Here is a 26,538-nt window from a genome sequence, read left to right on the forward strand (position 1 = left end):
AGATGTGGGGAAGGCAGTGGCCAGGAGGGTTGCTTGCCTGAAGTGCCTGTGCTGTCAAGAAGCTAAGTCAGGATTGGTACCTGCTTTGTTCCCATCTCTAATGATCTTTTATCTTTAAGTCAAGACTGGACCACACAATTGTTCAGTCAAGGAGCTCTTCAAATCGAGGGCTATCTTCTGACAGTCCTTCAACTAGAGAACCACTCTGAGAGCCCTTCTGACTGGTCTCCTTGGGGAAGTGATTTGCTCCTGATGAAGCCCCACAGCCAGCTCCCCTTTTAAAAGACAGGCGAGAGCAGGAGCAAGCAGGAGGCCAGTGCAGCACTCCTCAGGAAGCATTCAGTGGATGCTAAAATGAGGAAAAAAATTCACCCCGTCTGGTTCAATCCCCTTTGATAATGTCCATGAGCAATTAGAGGCCATTAAGGAGAAGCCGAGAAGTGTTTGGACCAGGCAAAGTGGGGAGGGCTGGACATGAGGTAAGGTGGGGGAAGGTCAATGCTGCAATCCAATTTCCTAACCAGTAAATGTAATTAAGGGTATTGCTTACCCAGTATGCCTAGGAGTGCTAGCATATAAATAGGGAAAGCAAGCACTCCAAAGGCTGTTTTATTTCAAGGATGCAAACCATGGTGGGGAAGAAGCCGGCAAAACCCTCCTGCCCAACTCTCAAGCTCCGAGAAGTGGCATCCATGTATTTCACAGTGGTGGCAGTCTTCCTGGTCATCTTAGTGGTTGCCCTACAAGGCATGGATCCAGCTGAGGATTACTTCCCTTACAAAGTGCCTTTGGATCCCCGAGGTACCTTGGAGCTCTCATGGAATGTCAACTACCACCAGGAAGAGGTGGATTTCCAGCTCTTGGTCAAAGAGCTGAAATACGGGCTTCTCTTCGGCATGTCAGATCGAGGAGACTTTGAGAATGCCGATCTTGCTGTCCTTTGGAGCAATGGGCTCCAGTCTTATTTTGCGGTAAGTACATAGCCAGCCACCGCGGCTTCTTGTTGCTCAGAACCAGGAATCAAGTTTTTCTTGGTGTGGGGTATAATGCCAGCTTGATTTGAATGGAGCCAGGGACATAGCTTCTTGGGTCCCAGTGAAGTTCACAAGAAATGTGAAGAATGAATTTGCCAGCATTTGGTATTGCCTGCTAAGGCAATGGCCTCTCAGGACTGACTGGATCCTTTCCAGAGTCTGCCTAAACTGGTTCTGCAGACGGTAGGCTGCCCAAATTTTATTTCTACTTCCAATTAAACACCAGGATAGTTTTCCCCAGATAATTGAACTTGCACACTTTCTGTCTCTTTCTCTCTGTGAGAAAGACAGGGAGAAGGAGGAGTGTGCATCTGGAGTTGTGTTCATGTGAAGATCAGTGATCAAGAGCAGCAAGAAACAGCTGTCTGAGGTCCTGGGGCCGAGTCTTCCCAGCACTAGTTTCCAAACAAGAGGTGGAAGAGGGAAGAGATGCCAATAGAACTTGCTGTTTATTCCACTGAATCTGGTCTCCCCACCATTTCTCACCCCTTGCCATGTCAGCCTGCTCTAACCTTTTCTCTGATCTGTACTCCCACCGAAGGGATAGAGCAAATCCATTCCTGTTTTGTTCTGGCATCAGGCACACTCAGGTCTTTCTCGTGGCTCCTTGTTTACTATTATAAGAATACACACCCTGGGGAATGTTCTGTTCATTTTTTGTTTCTAAAAGAAAAGAAAGAACATATTTGAAAGAGCTCATAACTAAAGCTCTTGTTTAGAATAAAAGCTATCTCTACCAGAAAGTGGCACATGTTGTGGATTTGTTATCACTTAGAAGGGGAAAAAAGTGCACTCGGCTATATTTGTTCCCCCATTAAAGTATTTATTTAATCAGCTCTCTCACCTTGGCTCAGACAATTCCTACTCACAGCTTCTGCTGTAATTAAAAGAGGAGTAAACAGGGTTTTCAAAACCAGTTCTTCATGAGGACATTTCCAAGTAATCTTCCAATCAGTGTAAGTTTTCCTGATCATTAAGCCTTTAAAAATGTAAGCCGCCCCGAGGCTTCAGCGAATGGGGCAGCATAAAAATGTTTTAATTAATAAATAAATAAAATGTACATGATTCTGGATGTCACCAGAAGAGATTTCTCTCTGCAAAGCTGTACAAAACATAACTAAAGAGTGATTATTCTTCCATTTAAAGTGTTGAACTTTCCTGCAGATCTTGTCGAAGTCAGCCACACTTGATACAATGGCTGCACTTCATAGCACCTTCTTTGGTATATACCTTCACAGGAGCTGACCACACATGACAAAAATAATGATTTGAACCTTCCCATCAGCAGGAAAGATAATGTGTAAGGCTGGAGATCACTGGAGATTGGTCAAGATAATCCATATTATTTTATTCCAATCACTATGTATGCACATGAAAGCTGGACAGCAAAACTGTCAGGCAAAAAAATTATGTGTGCAAAACATGCTGCTGGAGAAGAGCTTTAAAATAGTCCAGACTGAAAGAAAATCGAATACATGTGTCCTAGATCAAATCAAGGCAGAGCTTGCCCTTCCTTCCCTCCAGACACATTTCCTTCTCCACTCAGCCACGTTGAGATCTATCCCTCACTTTTGTGAATGTCTGTGTGATCAGATGAGCCTTGATAATTTAATAAATAAAAGGCAAAACCATATTTAAGATGATCCCTTTTGAGTGTCTCTTTTTCAGAACATGCCAGAATCAAAATAGCTTCAAAACAGATGAATGGTCAAGTGTGTGGTTCGTGGCCAATTGATAGCATATTTAGCTGTGCTGCAGCTTTTAGCTCCCCCACTGAGCTGGGACGTGTTAGTGAGGCATCGACCTGCAGTCCCATACTCCAAGCATTCTGGTACTTGGGGAGAGGCGCTCTGGAAAGAGGACCACGCAGAGCACAGACTTGCCTTGCATGTGCTTCATCATAACTGCAGCAGTTTAAAGAGCCATGAAGACCATCCCTAGTGGAAACATGGGGACTGCAAGGCTTGGTGCTTGACCTCAGGGAGGAGCTGACATTTTGCTGTACTGGCCCGGTTTCTAGTGCAGAAGTTCCATGCTCAACCCCACCTCCCAAAAAGCTTGGAAAGAGCCTGCCTGATAGGCCCAGTACTGAGCCAGATGGACCCAGCCTCTGAATCACACTCCATGAAGACTAGAATTTTGGCTTGCTTGTGGGAAAGAGTCATAGTGGCTTATCTGTAGTGACAGAAGCCCCGTTTTGCATGCAGAAGGTCCCAGCAGAACCTCATAAGCAACATCGCCATGTGGACTGGGCAAATTCCTGCCTAAACTTCCAGGAGTCATGGCAGCTAGTCCATGTCAGCAGGACCAGACGGGATGGACCAGGCAGGCCTGGTTCAGTACAGGCAACTTCTGATGTTCCTGTGTCCTTGTTCAGGTGATATTGTTCAGTATTTATTATATTTTACTCCACCTTATAACCCACGTTCTCTGGGTGAATTACAGACTGTGAGAAGGCAAATGCCACATAAACATTTAAAATACAGTACACAGAGTAGCTCAGGGATCTATAACACAGCCATAGACATCTAGAACTCAGTAGGCAGAGGACTGTCCTCTGTAATTTAGGACACATGGCCACTCTAATGTGAACCAAAATGAGCAAGCTTTAACTCTGGACTTAGCCAGGCAGCTTTTCTTGAGTATCCACATATCTTTAGTCCTGAGGAAACAATTCCTGGTGACTGGTATTTGCACAAGGCCTGCAGAATACAGGTCTGTACTGTCTCCAATGTAACTCACCTCTCCCCACAGGATGCATGGAGTGACCAACACGGGAAGCTGCACATGGACTCCCAACAGAACTACAAGCTTCTTCAAGCCCAGAAAACCCCAGCAGGACTCTCTCTGCTCTTCAGAAGGTCTTTCAGCACCTGCGACCCAAAAGACTATCTCATAGAGGTAGAATTCCTCTGTCCCCAACTGTTTTACATGTGCTGAGCACCCTTAAAAGTAGGACAAGACCAGTACAGAACCCAACGTTCCTTTAACAGGAAGGCTTAGATTGGCCCCTGAGACAGAATGTCAAAAATTTCAAATTGTAATTTCATTTGTTTTGAAATCAAAGTCTTGAGCCTGAATGTCGAATAAGAACAATTACCCCAGATTTTGAAAGCAAACATTTAAGCAGCTTTCCCTAACCTTTTCTAAGCAGCTTAGAGACTTGTGATCTCTTAATATTCCACCCCACTTGCCAGACCAAAGGGCTTTAGCAGGTGCCATTTAGAATCCCAAGAGCTGCTGCAACTTTCCCTAACCTGGAGCCAAGATGCTTGGACTACCAAGCCTGGCATTCCTGACCATGGGCAGCTGATGCCCAGCACACCCAGGAGCACCAGAGCAAGCACTCTTGGCCTGTACCAAATATTACCAGATATCCAAAGGAGCAGCAGTTTGAATATTTGGCCTGAAGCAACAATGCTAGCAAATGTAGGGCACTCATTTCTCAGGCAAAACAACAAAGGAATATTTGCTCAATCAGCCCACCTCCTAGATGAAATCAAATATGGCCTCCCCTTGTGGGTTACATGTGTTGCTGGATTAGTGTGTTGGACACAAAGGGTCTGGACCTTGGCGCACTCGGCCCAATTAGACATGACAAGGGTGAGAGATTAACAAAGCCCTTATTCTCAAGATTAAGTTTGATCACAGCAAAGTGGAAATCAATCATGGCGAGCTCCCTTTTATACCCAATATGGCCAGGCAGCAGGAACAGCTGCTTAGTAGGCTGAAACCCCCACTGGGATTCCTGGTTGGCACATTTGAATTCATGTGACTTCTGTGCACACCTGGAGGGGCAGGTCTATCTAGGAGCTGAGGTGGAGACTTTTGGGCAGGAGATTGCTCAGTCTCCAGTTATTTACAATTCTCTGTTGCTTAGTAACATAGAAACAGAGTGAGTCAGAAGGGGTCTCCTGGGCCATCTAGTCTGACCCCCAGCTCCAGCCAGCTCTGCTCATGACAGTGCAGTAACTGCGCTGTAGATTCTCTGTGGTTGTGTGTATGCTTGGGATGTGACTAGCCAGCTGCTGCCTAATGCCAGCTTGTCAGGTACGTTCTACAAGTGAGCTGGTGAAAGTGGACTTCCCTGCCACTTCCTCATTTCCACGGCAGCCCCTGAAGTCCCCTAAGATATTATTATTAGAGTGCATTATTGTAACTTACTCTACGTGGGGCTGCCCTTGGAAATGGTCCAGATACTTCAATTGGTACAAAATAGAGCTGCCAGGCTGCTGACGGGGGCCATCCGTTATTCTCATATAACACCGGTCCTCTGTCAGCTGCACTGGTTTCCGATTGAAGTCCCTACCCAATTCAAGCTGCTGGTGGTTGTTGTTAGTTGTGAAGTTGTGTCCGACCGATCGCGACCCCATGGACAACATCCCTCCAGGCCTTCCTGTCCCCCACCATCCCCCGGAGTTCACTCAAGCTCACACCAACTGCTTCAGTGACTCCATCCAGCCACCTCATCCTCTGCCGTCCCTTTCTTCTTTCGCCATCTATTGTTCCCAGCATTAGACTCTTCTCCAAGGAGTCCTTCCTTTTCGTTAGGTGGCCAAAGTTTTTGAGTTTCGTCTTCAGGATCTGGCCTTCTAAAGCGCAGTCAGGGTTGATCTCCTCTAGGACTGATCGGTTTGATTGCCTTGCAGTCCAAGGGACTCGCAGGAGTCTCCTCCAGCACCACAATTCAAAGGCTTCAATCCTTCGGCGCTCAGCCTTCCTTATGGTCAAGCTTTCACAGCCTTCACAGGTATTAACAAGCTGCTGGTATTAACCTATAAATCTCTAAATGGCTTGGGACCAGGATACCTGAAGGGAAGTCTCCTTCCCTACATGCCCTCATGCCCCTTAAGATCGACAGGAGAAGCCCTGTTCTGGGAACCCTCTTTGAAGGAGGTAAGGAGGGTGTCTACCCAGAGGAGGGCCTTCTCTGTAGTGGCGCCCAGATTATGGAATGCGCTCCCCAGAGAGGTCCGCCTGGCACCGACTCTCTACACTTTCCAGCACCAGGTAAAGATCTTTTTATTTAACCATCATTTTAATAATTAAGGATTTTAGATGTTTTAATATCTGGTTACAGCTGTATTTTCTTTCTTTTTCCTTTATTTTTATGGAAGTGTCATTCTATGTTTTGCTTGTTATTTATTTTAATTATTGTAGTATTATATTACTATTTTAATTATTGTAAGCCATCCTGAGATGTTTGATCAGGAAGGATGGGATAAAAATGTTTTAAATAAATAAATAAGAGTGCTACACAGACAGTCAGAGCACCTGGATGCAGGGGGTGAGCTGTGGCATGCAGGGGGAGGGAAGTCCCCTTAAATTGTGTCTGGGGATCTTCTATGAGCATGCCCTTTCTTTGGAGCAGAGCAGTTCTTGAAGTATTGGAACGATCCCTCTTGAGACATGTTCCAGAGCATTTCATCTAAATTATAGACTTAATACTTTAAAAAAAGTTAAATTTGAGTTGCAATCTGTGTGTACTATTTTTTCCCAAGAGTAGGCTCAGCATTTTTAAAACTCCTCTGTTCTTTTAATGCAATCGACACCAAACATAATCAGTTATCACAGCTTCCTGGTCATGAGACTAGCATTCCTGTGCCTGCACCTGCCTGTGGGATTCCCTTCAGATTGTCTGCCTGCAGCTTCTGCAAGGAGGAAAAATAGTCCAGAGAGGGCTGCTTAGTATTGTCCAGCATCCTTATGTGCGTCCATTAAATGATCTCTAAGGACTCAATCTCCATCATGGATCACTGCCTTGTCGTGGTGAAGGGGCTTGCGTAGCTCAATCAAGCTCTGAACTGTGCCATGCAGGGCCACCCGAGACGGACAAGAGAGCTCTGACAAAACAGGATCCACTGGAGAAGGAAATGGCAACCCACTTCAGTATCTTTGGCCATGAAAACCCCATGGACAGTACTAAAGGCAAAAAGAGATGACGCCGGAAGATGAGCCCCTCAGGTCGGAAGGTGTCCAATATGCTACTGGGGAAGAGCGGAGGGCTAGTACTAGTAGCGCCAGAAAGAATGAAGCAACTGGGTCAAAGCCGAAAGGACACTCAGTTGCAGATGTATCTGGTGGTGAAAGGAAAGTCCGATGCTGCAAAAACACAACAGTGGCCACAGGATTGGAAAAGGTCAGTTTACATTCCGATCCCAAAGAAGGGCAATGCCAAAGAATTTTCAAACTACTGCCTTTGAATTGTGGTGCTGGAGGAGACTCCTGAGAGTCCCTTGGACCGCAAGGCAATCAAACCGGTCAGTCCTAGAGGAGATCAACCCTGACTGCTCTTTAGAAGGCCAGATACTGAAGATGAAAATCAAGGACTCCCTGGAGAAGAGCCTAATGCTGGGCACAATAGATGGCAAAAGAAGAAGGGGACGGCAGAGGATGAGGTGACTAGATGGAGTCACTGAAGCAGTTGGTGTGAGTCTAAGTGGACTCCGGGGAAGGTGGAGGACAGGAAGGCCTGGAGGAATGTTGTCCATGGTGTTGTGATGGGTCGGACACGTCTTTGCAACTAACAACAACAACAAGGACTCAATCCCATGCGTGCTTAGACAAATAAATAAATGGTTGGTAGAGAGACTGTGGAATGCCAGGGTTATGGTTTTCCTGCCCTTTGCATATTGGAGAGTTTAGTGGCCATGTGTCATATGCCAACAACAGCATCCTATGCTATGATATTTACAGAAAGTTTTATAGCATTTGTAGTCTTTAATTTTATGAGGGCCATTCTTCTGGTGAAAAATAGGTTAAGGCTCACTGTTTTTTCCTTGTGACAGTGTATGTTACACACAATTTGTGCAAGAAATGATTTTATCTGGTGCCAGTTGAGTTACAGTTCATGTTATACTTTCAGTATGGTTCATTTCTCTCTTCAGCTCATGGAAGTTTTCTATTAAAACACACTGGGGGGTGGGGTTGACTTTTTAATCCTGAGATATTCCAGCACCATGTTGTGGCTTGCCTTTTGTTGTTGTTTTGCTGCTATTGGCTTCCTCTGGCCACCAGCCATGTTGGTTATAAGGGGAGCAGGGAACCAGGGTCGTTCCTGGCATAAACCCCTGGAAACCTGGCGTTCTCCCCAAAGTGGCATGAGTCACTGACAGACAAGACTTTGCCTCTCATTTCAGGATGGCACAGTGCATCTTATCTATGGGATTCTGGAGAAACCAGTCCTTTCCCTCCAAGCAATCAATGTGTCTGCAGTCCTCCAGAAAGGACTGCAAAGGGTGCAGCTCCTGAAACCCCAGGTCCACATCCCCCAACTTCCAGACGACCTGAAGGCCTTGGAAATCAGAGCCCCTGATGTAGACATTCCCAGCCAGGAGACCACCTACTGGTGCTTTATACAGGAGCTTCCCGATGGCTTTGCAAAGCACCACATTGTAATGGTAGGTAGGTCTCTCCACTGGACCTCTACGATGGGGTCCTCACATGGGTCTCTTCTTCTCAACTTGCTTTTCAATATCTCAATAGAACAGTTGCAGTTCTCCTGTTTTCCTTGTCTCCTTTGGGGCCCTGTGGGATCTTGTATTCTTTGCTTTTCTTCATCTGTACATGGATCCTACATAACCTCAGCATTTTCCACCTAGGCACTGATGACCCCCAGTTCTCTCTCTCTCTCTCTCTCTCTCTGCACCAGATGCTCTGGTCATTTCTCATCATGCTGGGAATTGCCAAATTGGCCAGTTTTACTTCCTGTCTTTTTTCACCTTTTTTCCAGTCCTGAATAACTTCTATCCCTACAGCAACAACAAAGCTTAACTTCCATGTGAAAATGTGCCTACATCTTCTAATTTCCCAAATGTTGTCCCACATATGTATATTTTCCAAGCAATGTTCCCAAAAGTATTGCATTTTTGCATGTTAAATTCAGAGGTGTAACACATGGCTATGTGCACTTTTTCCTAAAGTGCACACATTTGCATGCATGTTTTGATCAGAGAGTTGCACTTGCAATCCTGAGGTTTAGCTGAGTTGTTTCAGGAAGTGCAAGTCAGCATGGTTTGGATTAAGACGTGAACCTAATGGATTTCTCCCTTTCTGTTCTCTCTGGCCTTCTGTCATCTCATCTTCATGCATTCCCACCCATCCAGCATTCTGCTTCCAAAAATATTTTTGTCTCTCCTTAAATTCTGTCATAATAATTAATAATAATACCAACTGTTTTATTGTTGGACTCAGTTTCTGTTTGACATCCATGCATTTCCAGGCTTTCAAGCTTGGATTTACAGACCCCCAAAAAGTGTTTGACAGCATGCACACATTTGACAGATGCACGTGAAGTATGCATTCTTTTGAAAATTGTGCACATAAATTCTTTAATCAATGGGAGAAGAATGTATGAAAAATAGGTGCAAAACCATGCGTACATTTTCTATGTGAAAAGGAGAAGAAAAAAAAAAACCAGACTTGCCATTTGTTTGCCAAGGGCAAAAGGTTCTTTTTGGATCCAGAAGCAATGAGCACACAGGTGGGTCTAGATAATTTTTTCTAAAGCAGGCGCAATAATGTAAACAAACATAATAACATGGAAAGGGAGAAAAAAAGAAATGCAATACCAAGTAAGGTGGCTTTCCTCTATCAGCTGTTGGGTGTCCCCCCCCCCCTTCGCAAATGGCAAGGAAAAAGCCCTAATTTTGGCTGGCGTGTGTAGCACCTTCCTCGCTCGGCTAGATCTAATGCTGGAGCTCGTTTTGGCGGAACAACGAGGCTTCTTTTCTATCCTAAATCTTAGTGTGTGATGTGCTGCAGAAAACTACGTCAAAACAGTTAATTAGCCACATCTGCTGTTCTCACGATGTTAAGGTCAGCAAGCAGCTCAGAAAAACATTTTTGCATGCCAGTGGGCCTCAACTGGGTTGTAAAGAGGCCTGTTACAGGAGCAATTGTGTTACACCACACAATTGTAGATGTATTGTATACACCTCCGTATACAATAGTCTTTCGGTGATTTTTCTCTGCACCATCTGATCTGGACTTGAGTCAAACAAACTTGGAAGGCTCCCATAGGTAGTGCAAGAGCCTGGAGTACATGGGGCCTGCAGTTGCACCCCAAATTTTAATAAGAGTGGATAAGCCACAAGAGCACAATTGTCTCCCCATGGTTGCAGGATAGCTTTAAACAATGACGTCCCACCCTCATTCCAAAGGGATACAGTCCATTCTGTATCCTATTCCCTTGCATTGACAGGCTCAGTATTATTCTATGAGACGGAAAAGGCACAGAAGAATTGCTTGGAGTTGGGAACACGAAGCAACCAGAATGGTGCCTGTTGGTGCTTGGCTGCAAGCCTCAGCTTTAGGGAAACGGTTTGGTGACAAGATGAATGCTCGGCATTTGTGTCCTTCCTTGCAGTACGAGCCTGTCGTCACAGAGGGGAACGAAGCTCTTGTCCACCACATGGAAGTCTTCCAGTGCGCTCCGCAGTTCAACACCTTCCCACATTATAGCGGGCCTTGTGACTCAAAGATGAAGCCAGAGCGCCTCAACTTCTGCAGACACGTGCTGGCTGCCTGGGCCATGGGCGCACAGGTGAGTCAGTCCAAATGGTTCCCAACAAACATTTGCCTCTCCCCTTTGCTCTGCTCTGCTTTTGCTCTGCTGTGTCCAGGATCTGGGTGCAAGGGCCATTCTGCCTACATCATGAGTGGGAACAACAACGGCTCCTTTTTGTATGGTGTCACTGTTCATATGAGCAGAGTCCCCTCTTTGGCGTCACCGTCAGCCTTGCCATCTGGGACTGGGTAATATGGAACCTTTCCTCAAGCCTTCTCCAATCCCTCCCTTCTCAGGCTTTCTACTATCCAGAGGATGCTGGACTGGCCTTCGGAGGGCCTGGATCCTCCAAGTATCTGCGCTTGGAAGTTCACTACCACAATCCTCTGGCACTCAAAGGTATGCAGAGATTTGGAGCCCAGGAAAATATTCAAGGGAGGAGAAAGTGGAGGTAGAAAGAGTTTGGGAAACGTGCCACAGCAAGGGAGCTAGTGTGGCACAGTGGTTAGAGTGCCAGGCCAGGACTGGGGAAACCTGGGTTCAAGTCTTCACTGGGTGAGTTCCCTGGGTGACTTTGGTTCAGGCAGTAACTCTCAGCCTATCCCACTTTGCAGGAATGTTGTGTAGAGGAGGACTGTGGGTTCCTTGAAAAGAGCAAAGAAGTCAGATAGAAATGCAAATATTAAATGAAAGGGAACAGGAGCAGATGCCATAACTCCTTCATTTAGGTTTGGTTCCAGTTGGAGATGGGCAAGATGGAAGCAGCACAAAAGCATTCTAAGAAGGCTTTTCTAAAAGCAGGCTTTGAGAGGAAGGAGCAATGCCCCCTCCCCACTTTGCTAAGGTAAGGAATAGAATCACCAGCAAAGAAGAAATACAACACCTAGAAAGATGATATGGAGTTGCTTAAACACACACTGTCGGGTTGTTGCTCAACATGTAAACAACCCACAAGTTCACGAGCAATAAAACTAAAGTTCTTTATTGCTACTTGTCTACAAGATTTACAACTCTATAGATAAGCTCTTCTGTTGAGGTCTTTGGAATGCACCTCTAGTGGTGTCTCTCCCCAAGCCCACACGCCTTTCTTCCCTCTGGAGTAACAAGGCCTGCCTTTGCTCGTACCTCCTCAGAATTCTACGATTGGTTGCTAGGGAAAAATCTATTACGCCCCCCCAGTCTCCTGTGTCATGTTCAGGAAGGTCAGTGTCAGTGGGAGGAGAGACAGCCTGCTCTGACTCCTTGGTCTCAGTTTGGCAACAGTGATCTGTGCCTTCGCAACACTGCAGAAAGTCCTGCAATGCACTCTTGTTGAGCTACCCTTGAACTGATGCACTGGTGCAAAATTTGACACCTTGGCTGCTCCCTGGTGTCCTGAAAGACCTGCACTGCTGGCTAATTATTTTCTGGCCTCCATTTAAGTTGTTGGCCATTTACCGCTTAGGAGGTGAATGGCCCAGCTCCTGCCACCCTGACGGGCTGCCTATTCTTACGTGAATCTGCCCAGTGAGTAAGATGAGCGGGAGAGCCCACTGGAAGACACCCTGCACCCTTCGGCATCCAGTTGTCAGGAATGTGGGAAAGGGCTTTACGCATCCAGAACTGTTAGATATCGTTGGAGCCCACTTACCTGTCTTTCAGAAAAGGCATGAATACACACCTAGGTTTGATGATATTATTTTCCTGATCTTTAGAGTTTTCTTTTTTGCTTGCTTGCTTTTTTTTTTTTTTAACAAAATGAGTATACTCCACGTTAGTAGCCTATTGGACAAGAGTGCTATGCAAATATTATTACTCAATTTATAATAAATAATCATGGTACAGACCCTTGAGAAATGATTCACACTCCTTTTGCCAGACTTCTACAATAACCCCTGCTTGTGCAGGAGAACTCAGCATCTTCTTCTTTTTTAAGTTTTTATATGCCGTCCCCTTGCTATATAGCCTTGGGACAGCTCACAGAAATAAATAAATATATATTATACAAAAACAGTTAAATCTTGCAGGGCTGAGAATGGGGGTAAACAGAGAGATCACTCCTGAGTATTGCTTTCAAGCTTTTTTTGCTCTCCATCAGTTTGCAAAAAGTTGGTACCCAGCACAGACTTCCCTGGCTGACTCAGTGTCAGCCTCTTCCACTTGGATCAGTTGCTAATTACAGCCTTGGACTGGAAAAGATGATACATCATCCAGTGCTGCTGTGTATATGCTGAAAAATGTCAGGGTTAATATGCCTTGATTGCCTTTATTTTCAAAATGAAAGAAAAAACCTCCAGTTTTTGTTCGTTTGTTTCTGTGCTAATACGCCATGGCTGGTTAACCATGACCAATCCATGAAGAAAAGCTTAGGTCTGTTCTGCGAAAGACGATGGAGAGGCTCATAATGGGAAAAGCTCTGGAAAGCCTAGATAAGGAAGGGAGGTGGAAACTGCTGGAGGGATTCATTGACACAGATTGATACCGCTGCCTGTGTTGGCTCTGGGGAGGACCAGAATGGGTGACTGCACTTACTGGTCAGTACCAGACTGCTCAGGATGTGCCCTTTCACTTCTCCCCACAGGTCACCATGATTCCTCAGGCATCCGCCTCTACTATACAGCCTCGCTGAGGCCTTATGATGCCGGCATCATGGAACTGGGCTTGGTCTACACCCCAGTGATGGCAATCCCACCAGGCGAAAGCCATTTCTACCTGACGGGGTACTGCACTGACAAATGCACTCAGATGGTGAGCACGTCTGTGGCATCAGTCACAAGAGCCTTTCTCAGATCTGGGCACACCATCCCCCCAGGAACATTCTCCATTAAGTTCCGGGAGGGAAAGGGTTGCCCTGTTTAAGTCATGCTGGAGCATGCTGGGAGTTGCAAGCCCTTTTTGCCTGCCTTGCCATATATAGGATCAACTGCAGTGGCAGTGTCATTGACTTTCTCTGTTTATGGGCTTGCCTAGGAGCAAGGATCCCCTGATCCACCTGACATGCCCTGGAATATCTTCAAGCCAGAGGCCAGCCATGGTGGCCAAGTTTCCTGCCCCATTCAAGGAGCTCTTCCTCCTCATAGGTGGATCTCCTCTTCCTGACAGGCAGGGAAGTCCATGGCAACGTGCAGCCCAGGGGGGACAGAAAACCTGGCTGGTGAGCCTTGCCCAGTCTTCTCAGCTGGCACAGCCAGCTCATGGGGCACACATTCCTCCAGGGGCTTCTCTTTGCTGCCCTGCAGGAAGAACAGCATAGAGGGCAACGAGCAGCATAGAGGGGGTTCTCATCCCCTCCCATGCCGGGGAGACTGGCAGTGCCTGAAGGGCAATGAAGACGCCAGGTGTCACAAGTGGCAGTCCTTGGGTTGGTCCCTTGCAGCAAAGCAATCGAGTGTCTTGCAGCACCTGTGACCTCTTTATTGGCAGGTTTTGTACTGACACCTGCTGCTGCTGCTGCTTTGTGCAGACTTGTGGCATCCCCTCTCCTTCTCGAGGCTTGGGTAGGATTCTGTGCTTGGTGGTTTGATGCGCTACTGCTTGAGCATCTGTGTTCCACACTAGGCTTTGCCACCTGATGGGATTCATATTTTTGCCTCTCAACTCCACACTCACCTGACTGGGAGGAGAGTGGAGACTGTGCTGTCACGGGAAGGAAAAGAGCAGGAAATTGTCAATGCTGATGCCCACTACAGCCCTCACTTCCAGGTAGGTGGGACTTCTAAATCCCAAAAGTACCCCGAGCCAATTTGACCATGGGAAGCAAGTTGGCTGCTCCAACAAAGGGTATTAACAATGACATGGATTTGGAAATTTTAAACTTGGGTTGCATACCAGTAAAGATCACTGGCTGGTCAGATTTATCTGTTACATTTAAATATTTATTTATTTGTTTGTTTATTTAAAACATTTTTATGCCACCCCCATCGCAACGAAGCCTCGGGGCGGCTCACAACAGAAACAAAATACATAAATACATAAATAATAACAACATAACAATAAAAAAATTATTTAAAAACCCCCGGTGCATCTCAGCTAAAAATTTAAAATCCTATAAATACAAATAATTTAACAATTAAAATAAGTTTTAAATAAACAGGTCTTAGCCTGGCGCTGAAAAACAAATAACGACGGCGCCAGGTGGACCTCTCTGGGGAGCACATTCCATAGACAGAAAGCCCTCCTCCAGGTACTCACCCTCCTAATATTCACAGAGGGTTCCCGGAGAAGGGCATCTGTTGCTGATCTCAAGGGGCGGGAGGGCATATATGGACGCAAGCGTTCCTTTAGATATCCAGGTCCCAAACCGTTTAGGGCTTTATAGGTCATAACCAACACCTTGAATTGGGCCCGGACTTCAATCGGGAGCCAGTGGAGCTGACGGAGAACTGGGATTATATGAGAACAATGCCCAGTCCCTGTCAGCAGCCTGGCAGCAATATTCTGCACCAACTGAAGTATCCGGACCATCTTCAAGGGTAGCCCCACGTAGAGTGCGTTACAGAAATCTAATCGTGAAGTCACCAGCGCGTATGTCATTGTTGCCGGCAGTCATTCTCCAGGAAGGGACGCAGCTGATGTATCAGCCGAAGCTGAAGGAAGGCACTCCTCGCCACCGCCGTCACCTGAGCTTCTAGAGACACTCCTAAGCTGCGAACCCTGTCCCTCAGAGGGAGTGCAACCCCATTTAGGACAAGGCCCAAGTCCCCCATCCCGAGGCCCGAACCACCCACCAACAGGACCTCCGTGTTGTCTGGATTGAGCTTCATTTTATTGGCCCTCATCCAGCCCATTACCTTGGCCAGGCACCGGTTCAGCACAGCCACTGCCTCACCTGGGTTGGTGGAAAACGAGAGGTAGAGCTGGGTATCATCAGCGTACTGATGATTCCGCAGCCCAAACCTCCTGATGACCTCTCCCAGAGGTTTCATGTAGATGTTGAATAGCAAGGGGGACAAAATGGACCCCTGCGGTACTCCATGGCATAGCTGCCATGGCGCAGAGCCACAGTCCCCCAGCACCACCTTCTGGAATCGGTTGTCAAGGTAGGAGCGGAACCACTGCCAAGCAGTGCCTCCTACTCCCAGCCTATCCAGAAGGATACCATGGTCGATGGTATCGAAAGCTGCTGAGAGGTCCAGGAGAACTAACAGGGACGCACTCCCCCTGTCTCTCTCCCTGCACAGGTCATCATACAGGGCGACCAAGGCAGATTCAGTACCGTACCCAGGTCTGAAGCCGGACTGAAATGGGTCCAGATAATCAGTTTCATCCAAGAGTGCTTGGAGTTGTCCCGCCACCACCTGCTCTAGCACCTTGTCCAGGAACAGGATGTTGGCCACCGGTCTATAATTGGCGGCCACCTCTGGATCCAGGGGTGCCTTCTTTAGGACTGGCCGGACTACCGCCTCCTTTAAAGGGGCAGGTACCCGGCCGTCTCTTAAAGAGGCGTTGACCACCTCCAGGATCCAGGTCCCAGTCCCGTCCTTGGCTTTCTTAAGTAGCCAAGATGGGCATGGGTCTAGTAAGCAAGTGGTAGGCTGTACTTGTCCAAGCACCTTGTCCACATCATCAGGCTGCAACAACTGAAATTCATCCATTGTGGACTCGACAGCATCGATGGCATCTCCCCAGTTGAATCTGGTTCAATAGTAGAGTCAAGCTCATGGTGAATCTGAGCGATTTTGTCCCTGAAATGCTTGGCAAAGTCGTCACAGCGGGCCTTCAAGGGTGGCACAAGATCTTTCTTTGGGCCCGGATGTACCAGCTCCTGCACCACCTGAAAGAGCTCCACTGGACGGCATTGTGAGGAGGCAATGGAAACGGAGAAGAATTTCTTCTTCGCCGTCCTCACCGCCACAGCATAGGCCCGTTAGGGGGCTCTTAAGTGTGTTCGGTCAGAATCACCCTGTGTTCTCCTCCACCTATGCTCTAGACATCTCCCAACCTGCTTCATCATTCAGGTGTATACCAAGGAGATGAACAGGCTCTGCCAGGTGGGAGAGGACGCTTGGGAGCGATCGTGTCAATAGGCCTGGTCATCTCCTCATTCCACAGTTCGACTAGGGCATCGACAGGATGCCCTAGCTGTCAACCGGAAAATCCCCCAGAGCTTCCAGAAATCCGTCAGGATCCATCCGGTTCTGGGGGTGGACCAATACAATTGGGTCCGCACCCTTACAGAGGGAAAGGCCACTCTCGAGCTCAAACCTTATGAGGAAGTGATCTGTCCATGACAAGGGCGTCAAACTTAAATTCCTCACCCTCAGATCACCCTCTTCCTGCCCCATCAAGAAAACCAGGTCCAGAGTGTGTCCGTATTCATGGGTCGGGCCAATGACGTGTTGAGACAGCCCCATGGCCGCCATGGAGGCCAAGAAGTCCTGAGCTGCCCTGGTTAGAACCGTCTTGGCATGGAAGTTGAAGTCCCCCAGGACCAACATCCTGGGAGTCCTCAACACCAGGTCCGAGATGATCTCCATCAGCTCAGGCAGGGAGTCATTTGGACAGAAGGGTGCACGGTACACCAACAGAATCCCCAATCTGTCTCGGTCACCCAACAAGTGGAGGCACTCCAGCCCCAGCCTTGAGAGGACAGGAAGCCCCACAAGGGAAATAGAAGCTTGATAAACCAGAGCGACCCCCCCTCCCCTCCAGGCGTGATCGGTGCTGGAACAGGTGCACGGGCGGGCACAACTGTGAGAGGGAAACATTCCCCCCTCACCCGCCCAGGTCTCTGTGATGCAAGCCAGGTTGGCCCTTTCATCCATGATCAAATCATGGATGAGTGTTGCCTTATTTTGGACCGACCTGGCATTAAGCAGCAGCACCGACAGGCCCAGGGGGCAGCTGACAAGTCTACCTGGAACCCGCCGGCTGGAGGAATAACCAGAAAGAGGGACAGGTGTTAACCATCTGTCCCTCCTTCTTCTATGCTGACCCGTTAGACCCCCAACGCCATAACGTCCATTGCCCATCAGCACCATGATGGCGGCGCCCCCGCGCTCCCCAGGCGACATCATAGTAAAGCACGAGATGCACCAATTAAAAGCAATCTAAAACCAACAATTAAAACCATTAAAAACATCCTACCATAATCCACCATAATCCACCGCTAGCCCACAGGTAAAACCAAACCACGGCCAAAGCCCCTGGCCAGCCCAGCCCCACACTCGGCCTCCGCTCGGCCCCCAAACGGCGACCGCCGTAAAATGTGCAAACAAATAAATGTGCAAACAAGTAAATGTGCACATTCCAAACTCAGGCACTTTTCTTATGTTGCCAACACTCAAACAACACTAAAGACAGTATCCTAGGCATACCGAGACAGAAAAAGAGTCCACAGCTCCCAACATTCCCCAACCAGCATTGTTGGCTGGGAAATGCAGCATGTTGTAGGACTTTTTTCTATCTCAACATTTCCAATCGGTGATTTTAAATTCTAAGTGCATTGGGTCACCTGTGCTAAAGGAAGTAGACTTTCCATCCCCTGCCTTCTCATGGCATTCCTGAGCATCCCCAAAATGCTATATAGAGACGTAGGATTCCTGAATTATGGGGTGAAGTGTGGTGGATCCCCTCAAAATGGGTGGAGAGAAGTGTGGTGGAACTTCTGTGGGTTAAGGTAATCTGCAAACTAAGCCATCTAGGATAGGATTCAATTCTTCCATCATCAAGAGTATCATGTTGTTTGAATTTGGTTTCCTTTTTAAAAAGTGTTTCTAGCACTCAAGTTATAGAGGTATGTTTGCAAAAGAGCAGAAACTGTGTTCGGGGGTGGGGGGGTTCATTTCCTGTCTTCCATGACCTTCCATTGCTTTCCACTCTCTGCCCACCTCATTTTCTTTCAGGAGATCCGTATGTTAAAGAAACTGGTGTCGGTCTTCCCAGTAAGTCCATGCTGCAAAGCAGCCTTATTCATTCCTTCACATATGCTACTGGGCTGTCTTATAACTAGGAAGCAATCAGATCTTAATAGTGCATACAGAATATCCTCCTCCAAGTTGGAGATCCACCAAGGCCATGCTTGTGCAAGCTGGAAGCTGACACTGGCCAAGGTGGCAATACCAGGGAACCTGGAAATACCTCAAAAGAGCTTATGTAGCTTTCTCTTAAAAGAGAGGCTGTAAAGTGCTACCCAAATTCCAAGACAAACTTTCATATCAGCTGAAAATCTGATGCTTGACCCACACATGCCACCCAAGAGAGAAAGGTGGGCATAAGTCCTACAAAGTGGCAATCCTATACAGCTAAAGTGGTGGTAGCAATTGTGGGTATCAGCATCCGAGGCATGGGCAGCTGGGTATCAGATCAGGGCACCAGGACCCAGGCAACCAATACAATATACAGGCCCATTCCAAATCATAGTCAGGGAGACCAGAGGTCAAGGCAGGCAACAGAAATGCGAGGTAGGCCACTCCAAAGGGCAAAGAGCAGCCAAGCCAGTCAGGAGTCACCAACCGCAGAGACAAGCCGAGGAGAAGCGGGTACCTGGAGCTGGAGCAGGTGAAGCCGGGCATGGGCAGAGGCAGAGGCAGGAGCAAGGCGGCGGGCAGGGTCTCCAGAAGCAGGTTCCAGAAGGCACAGGGAGCTCCAACTGCACCAAGGCCCTTGGTTGCTGAGGCCACGTCTGAAGGGAAGAGCCGCTTCTGAGCCCCTCCTCCCTCAGGGCTCCCAGGTGGCGCTCATAATGTCCCAGGTGGCTGTGATTGACTGTGGGCCCATCCTGCAGCCGCCCAGGGCTGCTATTCTGGTGTCTGGCCAGAAGAGGGAGCCCTGGTGCTGCCTCAGAACCTCACAGGGGGCAGGCAGCCCTCTCTCAGCCTGATGGTATTAAATCCTCTCCATCTGTTTCATGGATTAGCTGGCATCTCTTGTTCTACTGTCTACACCATGGGTCCTCAAGCTACGGCCCGCGGGATGGATCTGGCCCATCATGCCCTTTCATCTGGTCTGCGCCGCTGTCGGCCACCCGTGTGGGAGGCGGTGGCTTGCTCGCTCGGAGATGGTTTTGGACTTGTTGGGAGATCTCCGAGCGAGTGAGTCACCGCTGCATACGCCCAAAGCCACCTCGCACACACCCAATGACACCTCACCAGCCCCTGCGTGTAGCCACCGACTTTCAGCTGGCCCCCTTTTGAAAAGGTTTGAGGCCTCCTGGTCTACACATTGACAGAATTGAATTTGTTCTAGGGATGCTCAAGAATTTGAGGTTGAAATGCAAACATGTCCTGCTCCAATCATGAATGTGAATACAGGTTGAAATGCAAGTCAGGGGAAATGTTTGCATTTTTACAAACTGTACTTGGACGGACTAATTCTCCCCCAGCCCCCCTCCCCCTCAGTTAAAAATGGGTTGATGGAATGCATGCAACTCAGGTGGAGCTGCTTTGCTACATCATTCACAGACTGGATTCAAAGAAGCCCAAACATGTTGGAACGAATAGCGCATTTGCCCCAGTATCTCTAGTATGTGTGCATGTCTTTCCCATGTTCAGTCTCTCCTCACAATGAAGCTGCCCTGGCGAAGCTGCCAGGAAAGGAAGAGTATCCTCCTTCCCCCAACTCTGGTGCACCCTGGGTTTCCGCAGCTACACTCTTAAGACAAGTTAATACTGTGGAGAGGGCGGAATGGAAGAGTGTGCTTTTAATACTCATCTTTCGTCCATGAAAGCCAGGCAAATTGCACAGGACCATTAGTGCCCGTGCATTTTTGGGAGCTGGGAAGAAAGGGCTTGGTCTCATCCTGCTTCAGAATTTCCTCCCCAGGACTCAGTATACTCATCCAGCTGTGTTGCAACCTGGGGAAAGCCCACTTCATAGTGTCAGCGATGCTTCATTTATGGGTACCAAAGACACGTTTGTCCATCAACAGGGTGATGTCCTGAGAACAACTTGCATGTACAACACCGAGGACAGGACCCAAGCGACTGTGGTGAGCATACCTAGAGATGTACAAGTATAATTTATGTTCTCTGAAAGCACCTGCCCAGGATTCTCCTTTGGAAATACTGGTACTGAGCTTCTTAATGGGACTTCCTGTGTGGAACAGGCATGGCTGGTTCTCTTTCATACAGGGTGGTTTTGGCATCATGGAGGAGATGTGTGTCAACTACATCCACTATTATCCCCGGACACAGCTGGAACTGTGCAAGAGTGCCGTCGAGTTGGGCTATCTGCACCGCTATTTTACGCTCGTGAACAGGTGAGACAGTCCAGCAGTCCAACGGGCAGCCATGCTGGCTCACATCCATTTCTGATGGGCAGCAAACTGTGCTCTGTGAGAGACGGGGCTCATGGTGCACAGTGCTGGGACTTTCCCTGTGTCCACTGCAACACTGGCCTCATCCGCCCGCTCTGGAGACCGCACAGCGTTCTCCTGAGCCGAGTGGTGAGCCACACAGTGGCTGATGGGAGTGGGCAGGGGAATGCAGGCACAGTTTTGGGATGGGCAGGACTTGGATCTGGAATGGAAAACCATTTGCTTCACAGAAGACCTAGTGAAGAGGACCACTTCTAAGACAGCAGTGTTGACATGAACCAAGGAAACTGCCTGAAGTTTCCAGACTCTCCTGGAAGTGGGGGGATCACTATGGGGACTGCTTGTTTCTTTCAGTGCCCCTGAAAAGGTTGCTGGACATTACATCTCTCTTGCTAGTCAAGTTCTTTATAGAGGCAGTCACTGAGTTGTGAACATCCAAGTTACAAACAAACTGTCATAAAGCTTATTAATTTATAAGCACGATTTATTATGCTTTATTAATTACTGCCAAATTACTGCCAAAATTTATTAATTTCTGCCAAAAGTCACCACCATAGAGGGAGAGGAAGTGAAAGAGGAGAAAGGGAAGCCTCCACTGTATGCCTTCCTGCTCTGATCATCTGAGGAGGAAAATCTTTCCATCCTTTCCTTGCTGCAAAGAGGAGACACTGGTGCATTTGGATGGGAGAGGGGATAGAGATATTCATGGTTTTTCCACTCTCATGGGGGTCCTACACCTCTAACACCAGTGAATGTAGAGGTGAATGTCAGTGCATGTGATCTGACTTGCATAAAGAGGAATTTCTGTTTTCTCTTGAATGGTATTTGTTCATAATCTGGTGACTGCCTGTTTATTGTAGTGCCCTTTGGGGGTTTGCCTCTTTCCCCTCATGTTTTTAAATTTCCTAACCCATTCCTGATATCAGACATTTCTCTTTCTGGTAGGTTTAATGATGAGGATATCTGCACATGTCCAGAAACATCTGTCACCCAGCAGTTTTCCTCTGTTCCATGGAATTCTTTCAGCAGAGATGTTCTCAAATCCTTGTATGACTTTGCTCCAATTTCTGTGCACTGCAACAAATCCTCTGCAGTCCGTTTTCCGGTAGGCACAGGATGCAAGTCAATGAAAACCATGCAGGCAGCTCCATAGAATGCTTAGACAGTATCGTGTTTCCTTGGCTTCTGTGTGGGGCAATGCAAGATCACCAGGCCCAAAACGCACCATTGCAATCCATCTTCCCAAAGCCTCTGTGCTCCCCAAATGTGCTGGACTGCACTGCCTATTATTCCCAGCTAGCATGGTTACACTGGCTGGAAATGATGGGCCACGTAGTCCATCTGGAAAGGCTGAGTTCTTTAACCAGTGGTGCAGAAATGTCCCTTTATTTGGTTTCTCTACCCAGTGATATTCCTGTTTGGGACCATTATTAAAGGTGCTCTTTATTTTTAAAGAAATGATGAAAGTAGGGCTCATGAAAAGTGTTTTGCAACAAATGAATTCAGCAACGGAGCAGTTTGCCTCAAGAGGTGGTGGATGCATCTTTGCTGGCAATATCCAAGCAGTGGCTGAGGGGCCACTTGTCAGGGATGCCGCAGCTCCACCCTCCGGTGCAGGGCCTGCCTTGAGCAGGGGAGTGGCTTCGATGGTTTCCAGGGTCACTTCCCACTCTGCAAGTCCCCAGAATTCCATAGATGCAAATGGCTGATGCAGAACTTCAAGCCCCTGGAAAATTGCCTCCTGTGTTTTCATGTTAGGCAACACGGAGGACAGGGCAGAACTTCGAGCCAAGGTGCTGAGCTGGGGTTTCCCAGCTGGAACCAAGTTTTTAGAAAGACAGGAATCATCAACAACACTGTCACGTAATCCCAGTCCAGCTGGTCTGGCACCCCAGAGCAGCCTAACTCACAGAACCTTTTGCTGTCTCAGGAGTGCTATTGAGCTGGCCAGATCACCCGCAGAAGCTCAACCATCTCTCTGGGGTTTTGGTTTACCAATATTGGGGTTAAGAATAAATGTTCCTGTTCCTGCTTAGTTCACAGGAATAACTGTCCCTTCTTTGTTAATCACGTGACTGCTACTTTCATCACAAAAACTTGCTTCTGACCTCCCAGTTTACAGTTCTCTCCCCAGTATGCACTGCATGAAAACATCTGATGAAGGGGACATTTAGGTTCATGCTGAGTTAAATTGGTTGCAAGGTGTTGCAAGATGCTGCTGCTACAAATATCTGTCCTCCAGTCTCAAAAGGTCTCCCTTGTCTCTACAGGGAGAATGGGAGAAGCAGCCACTGCCAAAGATCATGGAGGCACTGCCAGAGCCTGCCCTGCACTGCGACCGCAGCTTGGGCCACCCTGCAGCTTCCCCAACTGTGGTCCACCTTCACGAGGCAGAGGCGAATTAAGAGCTGGGCCTGACCTGGTGAAGGCAGCCGTCAGCTTGCTTCAGCCCAACCTGGATCTCTCCCACTGCAGCAGCTGCCCAAGACTTACAGCCCCACTTGCAACTTGGATCATTAAACTAACTATGTTCTACTACAGTCCATGGAAGGACCGCAGCACTTGGTTTAATCATAGCTACCCGCTTATTTGTGCCAGGGATAAAGGGTGGGGAACCGAGTGGATGCCCGTTTCACGGAAGGTCTGCCATTCTGGCCTTGTTGAAAATCTGCATGTCTCTGGAGGAGGAGGAGAAGTGTAGCTGGTGATGACAGCATTAAGAAGTCTTGCTCACTGAGGAAAGGGGCTTTGGAGGAAATCCCCCCCCCACCAAAAAACATTGTGTTCAGCAGTGCTTCTGGGTTCTCCTACCCCAATGACTCCAGTTTCTGCAGTGAGACGTTTTATCCTTCCTCATTTGTGCTCCAAGTTGCACCCATTCTTCCACCTTGGACCAGTGGGAATCCCTCATCTTCATTTTTCTCCAGCTGTGACCTGTGCTCAAGCATTTCTGCCTGTCTGATGTACAAGGATGGGTATCCACATCAAATCTTTCTATAAACCCTGATGGCAATCTAAAGCTGGGTCAGTTCTTTGTATATTCGGTTACCCAATTTCCTCTTTTTGTTATTGTTATTAATTTATGAATTACCGGAATGCCTGTTGGAAAATGCCCATTTTTTTTCAGAAGCCCAGTGGGGTGGTGTGCAGAGGGCAGACACTGTGCCACTAAGGGCCTAATTGCACCATGCCTCCACGACACTTCCCTCTCTTCCCAGGAAATGCCTGTGCAGAAGGACAACAGGGGCCACAAAGATGGGCACTCTCTTTCCCAGGCTCTATGCAGTGGTTCAGTTTGGAGGTTTCTCCAATCCAGACCTTGTGCTCTGTGACAAAGCCCATGTGTGTGCTGGGCTAATGAAGAAGACCACGAAGAACTTGGAAAACAGGAGAAGTGCCAGACAACAAGAGAAGGGCTAATGTTGTCCCTATCTTCAAAAAGGAGGAAAAAGCTGGCAACTATAGACCAGTTACTCTGACATCTATCCCTGGAAAAATTCTGGAGCAAATTATTAACAAATCCATCTGCAAGCATCTTGAAGAAAATGCAGTGATTAATAGAAGCCAGCATGGATTTAGAAACATAGAAACAGAAACAGAGCGAGTCAGCTAGTCTGACCTCCAGCTCCACTCACGACATGCCCACCATGTGCATGTCCAGCCTATCTTTGAACACCCTCACCGAAGGGGCCTCAACCAACCTCCCGTGGAAGCCCATTCCACACCCTCGGGGTCCTGACTGTCAGGAAGTGCTTCCTGGCATCCAAAGGAAATCTTGGGTTCCCTGAGCTTTGCTCCATTGGAGCGCGTCCTGCCTTCCTCTGCAGGGGAGAACAGGTCTCTACCCACCTCCATGTGACATCCCCTCACATACCTGTATGTGGCCAACAGATCCCCTCTGAGTCTCCTCTTTTCCAGGCTGAAACGACCCAGTTCCCCCAGTCTCGCCTCATATGGCTTCCCCTGCAAACCGGCCACCAACCTTGTGGCCCTACTGACTCTAACCTGGCTATATCCTTCCTGTAATGTGGAGCCCAGAACTGAACACAATCAAAATAAATCCTGTCAGACTAATTTAATCTCATTTTTTGACTGGGCAACCTCACAAATAGACAAAGGGAACACTCTGGATATAATCTACCTAGATTTCAGCAAAGCATTCAACATAGTGTCACATAACATTCTGATAAGCAAATTAGCAAAAACTGGACGAGATGATAAAACTATTAGGTGGATCCAAAATTCGCTGCTGAATTGGACACAAAGGGTGCTCATCAATGGCACTTTCTTAAATTGAATGGAGGTAACTAGGGGGTGCCACAGGGTTCTGTCCTGGGCCCAGTGTTCTTCAACTTCTTTATTAATGATTTATTTATTACAAGGATTTATATCCTGTCCTTCCAAGTAAGCACTCAGGATGGCTTACATTGACGAGGAAGTACAATGAAAAACAATCAATTTTGCAGGAGGTCAACAGGAATGTTTACACAGAGTAGCAGCAGAGGTGGAGAAACACTGCTCATCTATACTGAGCTGGAAGCAGCTTTAAAAGGGAGGTTCTGAGTACCACTTTCTTGGGTGTTGGGTGTGTTTTGGTCCAAGGAAGAAATGGGTGGGCGTGGCTGCGAGCAATTGGGCACAGCCAAAATGCAGTAATTGCTGGCCTCCCCTTGCTTCAAGCCTTTTCTGCTATTAACAAGCCCTCAGGCAAGGCATTTCAGCCTTTTCTGGGAGGGAAACTGTACAACAGCCAGGGCAGATGACCAGGAGGAAGGGGCAAGTAGCTACCTTGCAAACCCCTTTTCCAGCATGAAACAGGATGGGATGAGAGTCACCTATCCAAGTCTTTCATACAGTTTATTTAATGTAGAATCTGGATTAATTAAAAATTGTTTGCAGTCTTTCACTGCTAGCTGCCTTGGGCATCAGTTTGGGGTGGAAACATGGGTGAAAAATTTATTGCCTGAAAGCCTGAAGAAAAGCAGCTACCTATCCCCTTCTGCAGAAAGGGGAAAAGCCCCTGAGGTCAGAGGCCCTCTTAGAAAGCCATTATTTGCTCTTCCTTGACTCTGGGCTGCAAGCACCAGGGAAAGAGGGCTTCTCTCTTTCTGGGATGGTTCCTTCAGGGAGGGACTGTGGCTCAGTGGCAAGATCAGCAAAATCAGGTTTGATGCTCAGTCCAAGGCAGCTTCTGGGTTTCCTGCTACCTGCACCCCTGCCCAGTCTTGGAAGTAAAGAAGTAAAGAAAAATGGTTCTTCTGCAAACACTGGCTTAATTTACAGGGAAAGCCCAACAGGTGATGCAGTCAGCTTTTATGTTGCTGTAATACTGGTAAAAAGGGGCAGAATGCCAAAGGAATTTCTGCATGTGGAGCAGGGGATTGGCCATCAGATATCCACTGATGTCGGGGTACAGGAGACCACCAGAAGGTCTGGCAAGGCTATTACCACTCACAGCAATGAGGCAGGTTATCTGTGCTCAGCTGATAGTGAAAATTGAAACCTTCATGCTCTGCTTGAGAATCTGCAAAGGCATCTGGCTTGACCATGCGGAAAACTGAATACAGTGGTCTCTTGGCTCATGAACTTAATCCATTCCAAGACTCTGGTCATGACCCAAATTGGTCATGAGCCATGTTAAACTTCCCCATAAGGTTCAATGCAAATAAGGCTACTTTTTTTTAATCAGAAAAATGTGAAGCAATGTGACAAAGAACAACAAAGATTGCGGCCATCTCCCCATCCCCCCCAGCATCCCTGCA

General features: G+C 47.7%; 1 protein-coding gene across 1 annotated transcript; it reads left to right on the plus strand.

The window, feature by feature from the left end:
* The first annotated feature begins 665 nt into the window (after positions 1-665).
* DBH (dopamine beta-hydroxylase) lies at positions 666-24,290 on the plus strand. The gene is made up of 12 exons (XM_044453099.1): positions 666-971; positions 3,789-3,935; positions 8,174-8,434; positions 10,402-10,578; positions 10,839-10,941; positions 13,103-13,269; positions 14,080-14,223; positions 18,366-18,404; positions 20,390-20,449; positions 20,592-20,719; positions 21,722-21,881; positions 23,047-24,290. The coding sequence occupies exons 1-12, from the start codon at positions 693-695 to the stop codon at positions 23,179-23,181; spliced, it is 1,800 nt and encodes a 599-aa protein (XP_044309034.1). The 5' UTR covers positions 666-692; the 3' UTR covers positions 23,182-24,290.
* The last annotated feature ends 2,248 nt before the right edge of the window (positions 24,291-26,538 follow it).

The sequence above is a fragment of the Varanus komodoensis genome, unplaced genomic scaffold (genome assembly GCF_004798865.1).
Source record: "Varanus komodoensis strain SLA01 unplaced genomic scaffold, ASM479886v1 scaffold77, whole genome shotgun sequence".
Taxonomy (NCBI): domain Eukaryota; kingdom Metazoa; phylum Chordata; class Lepidosauria; order Squamata; family Varanidae; genus Varanus; species Varanus komodoensis.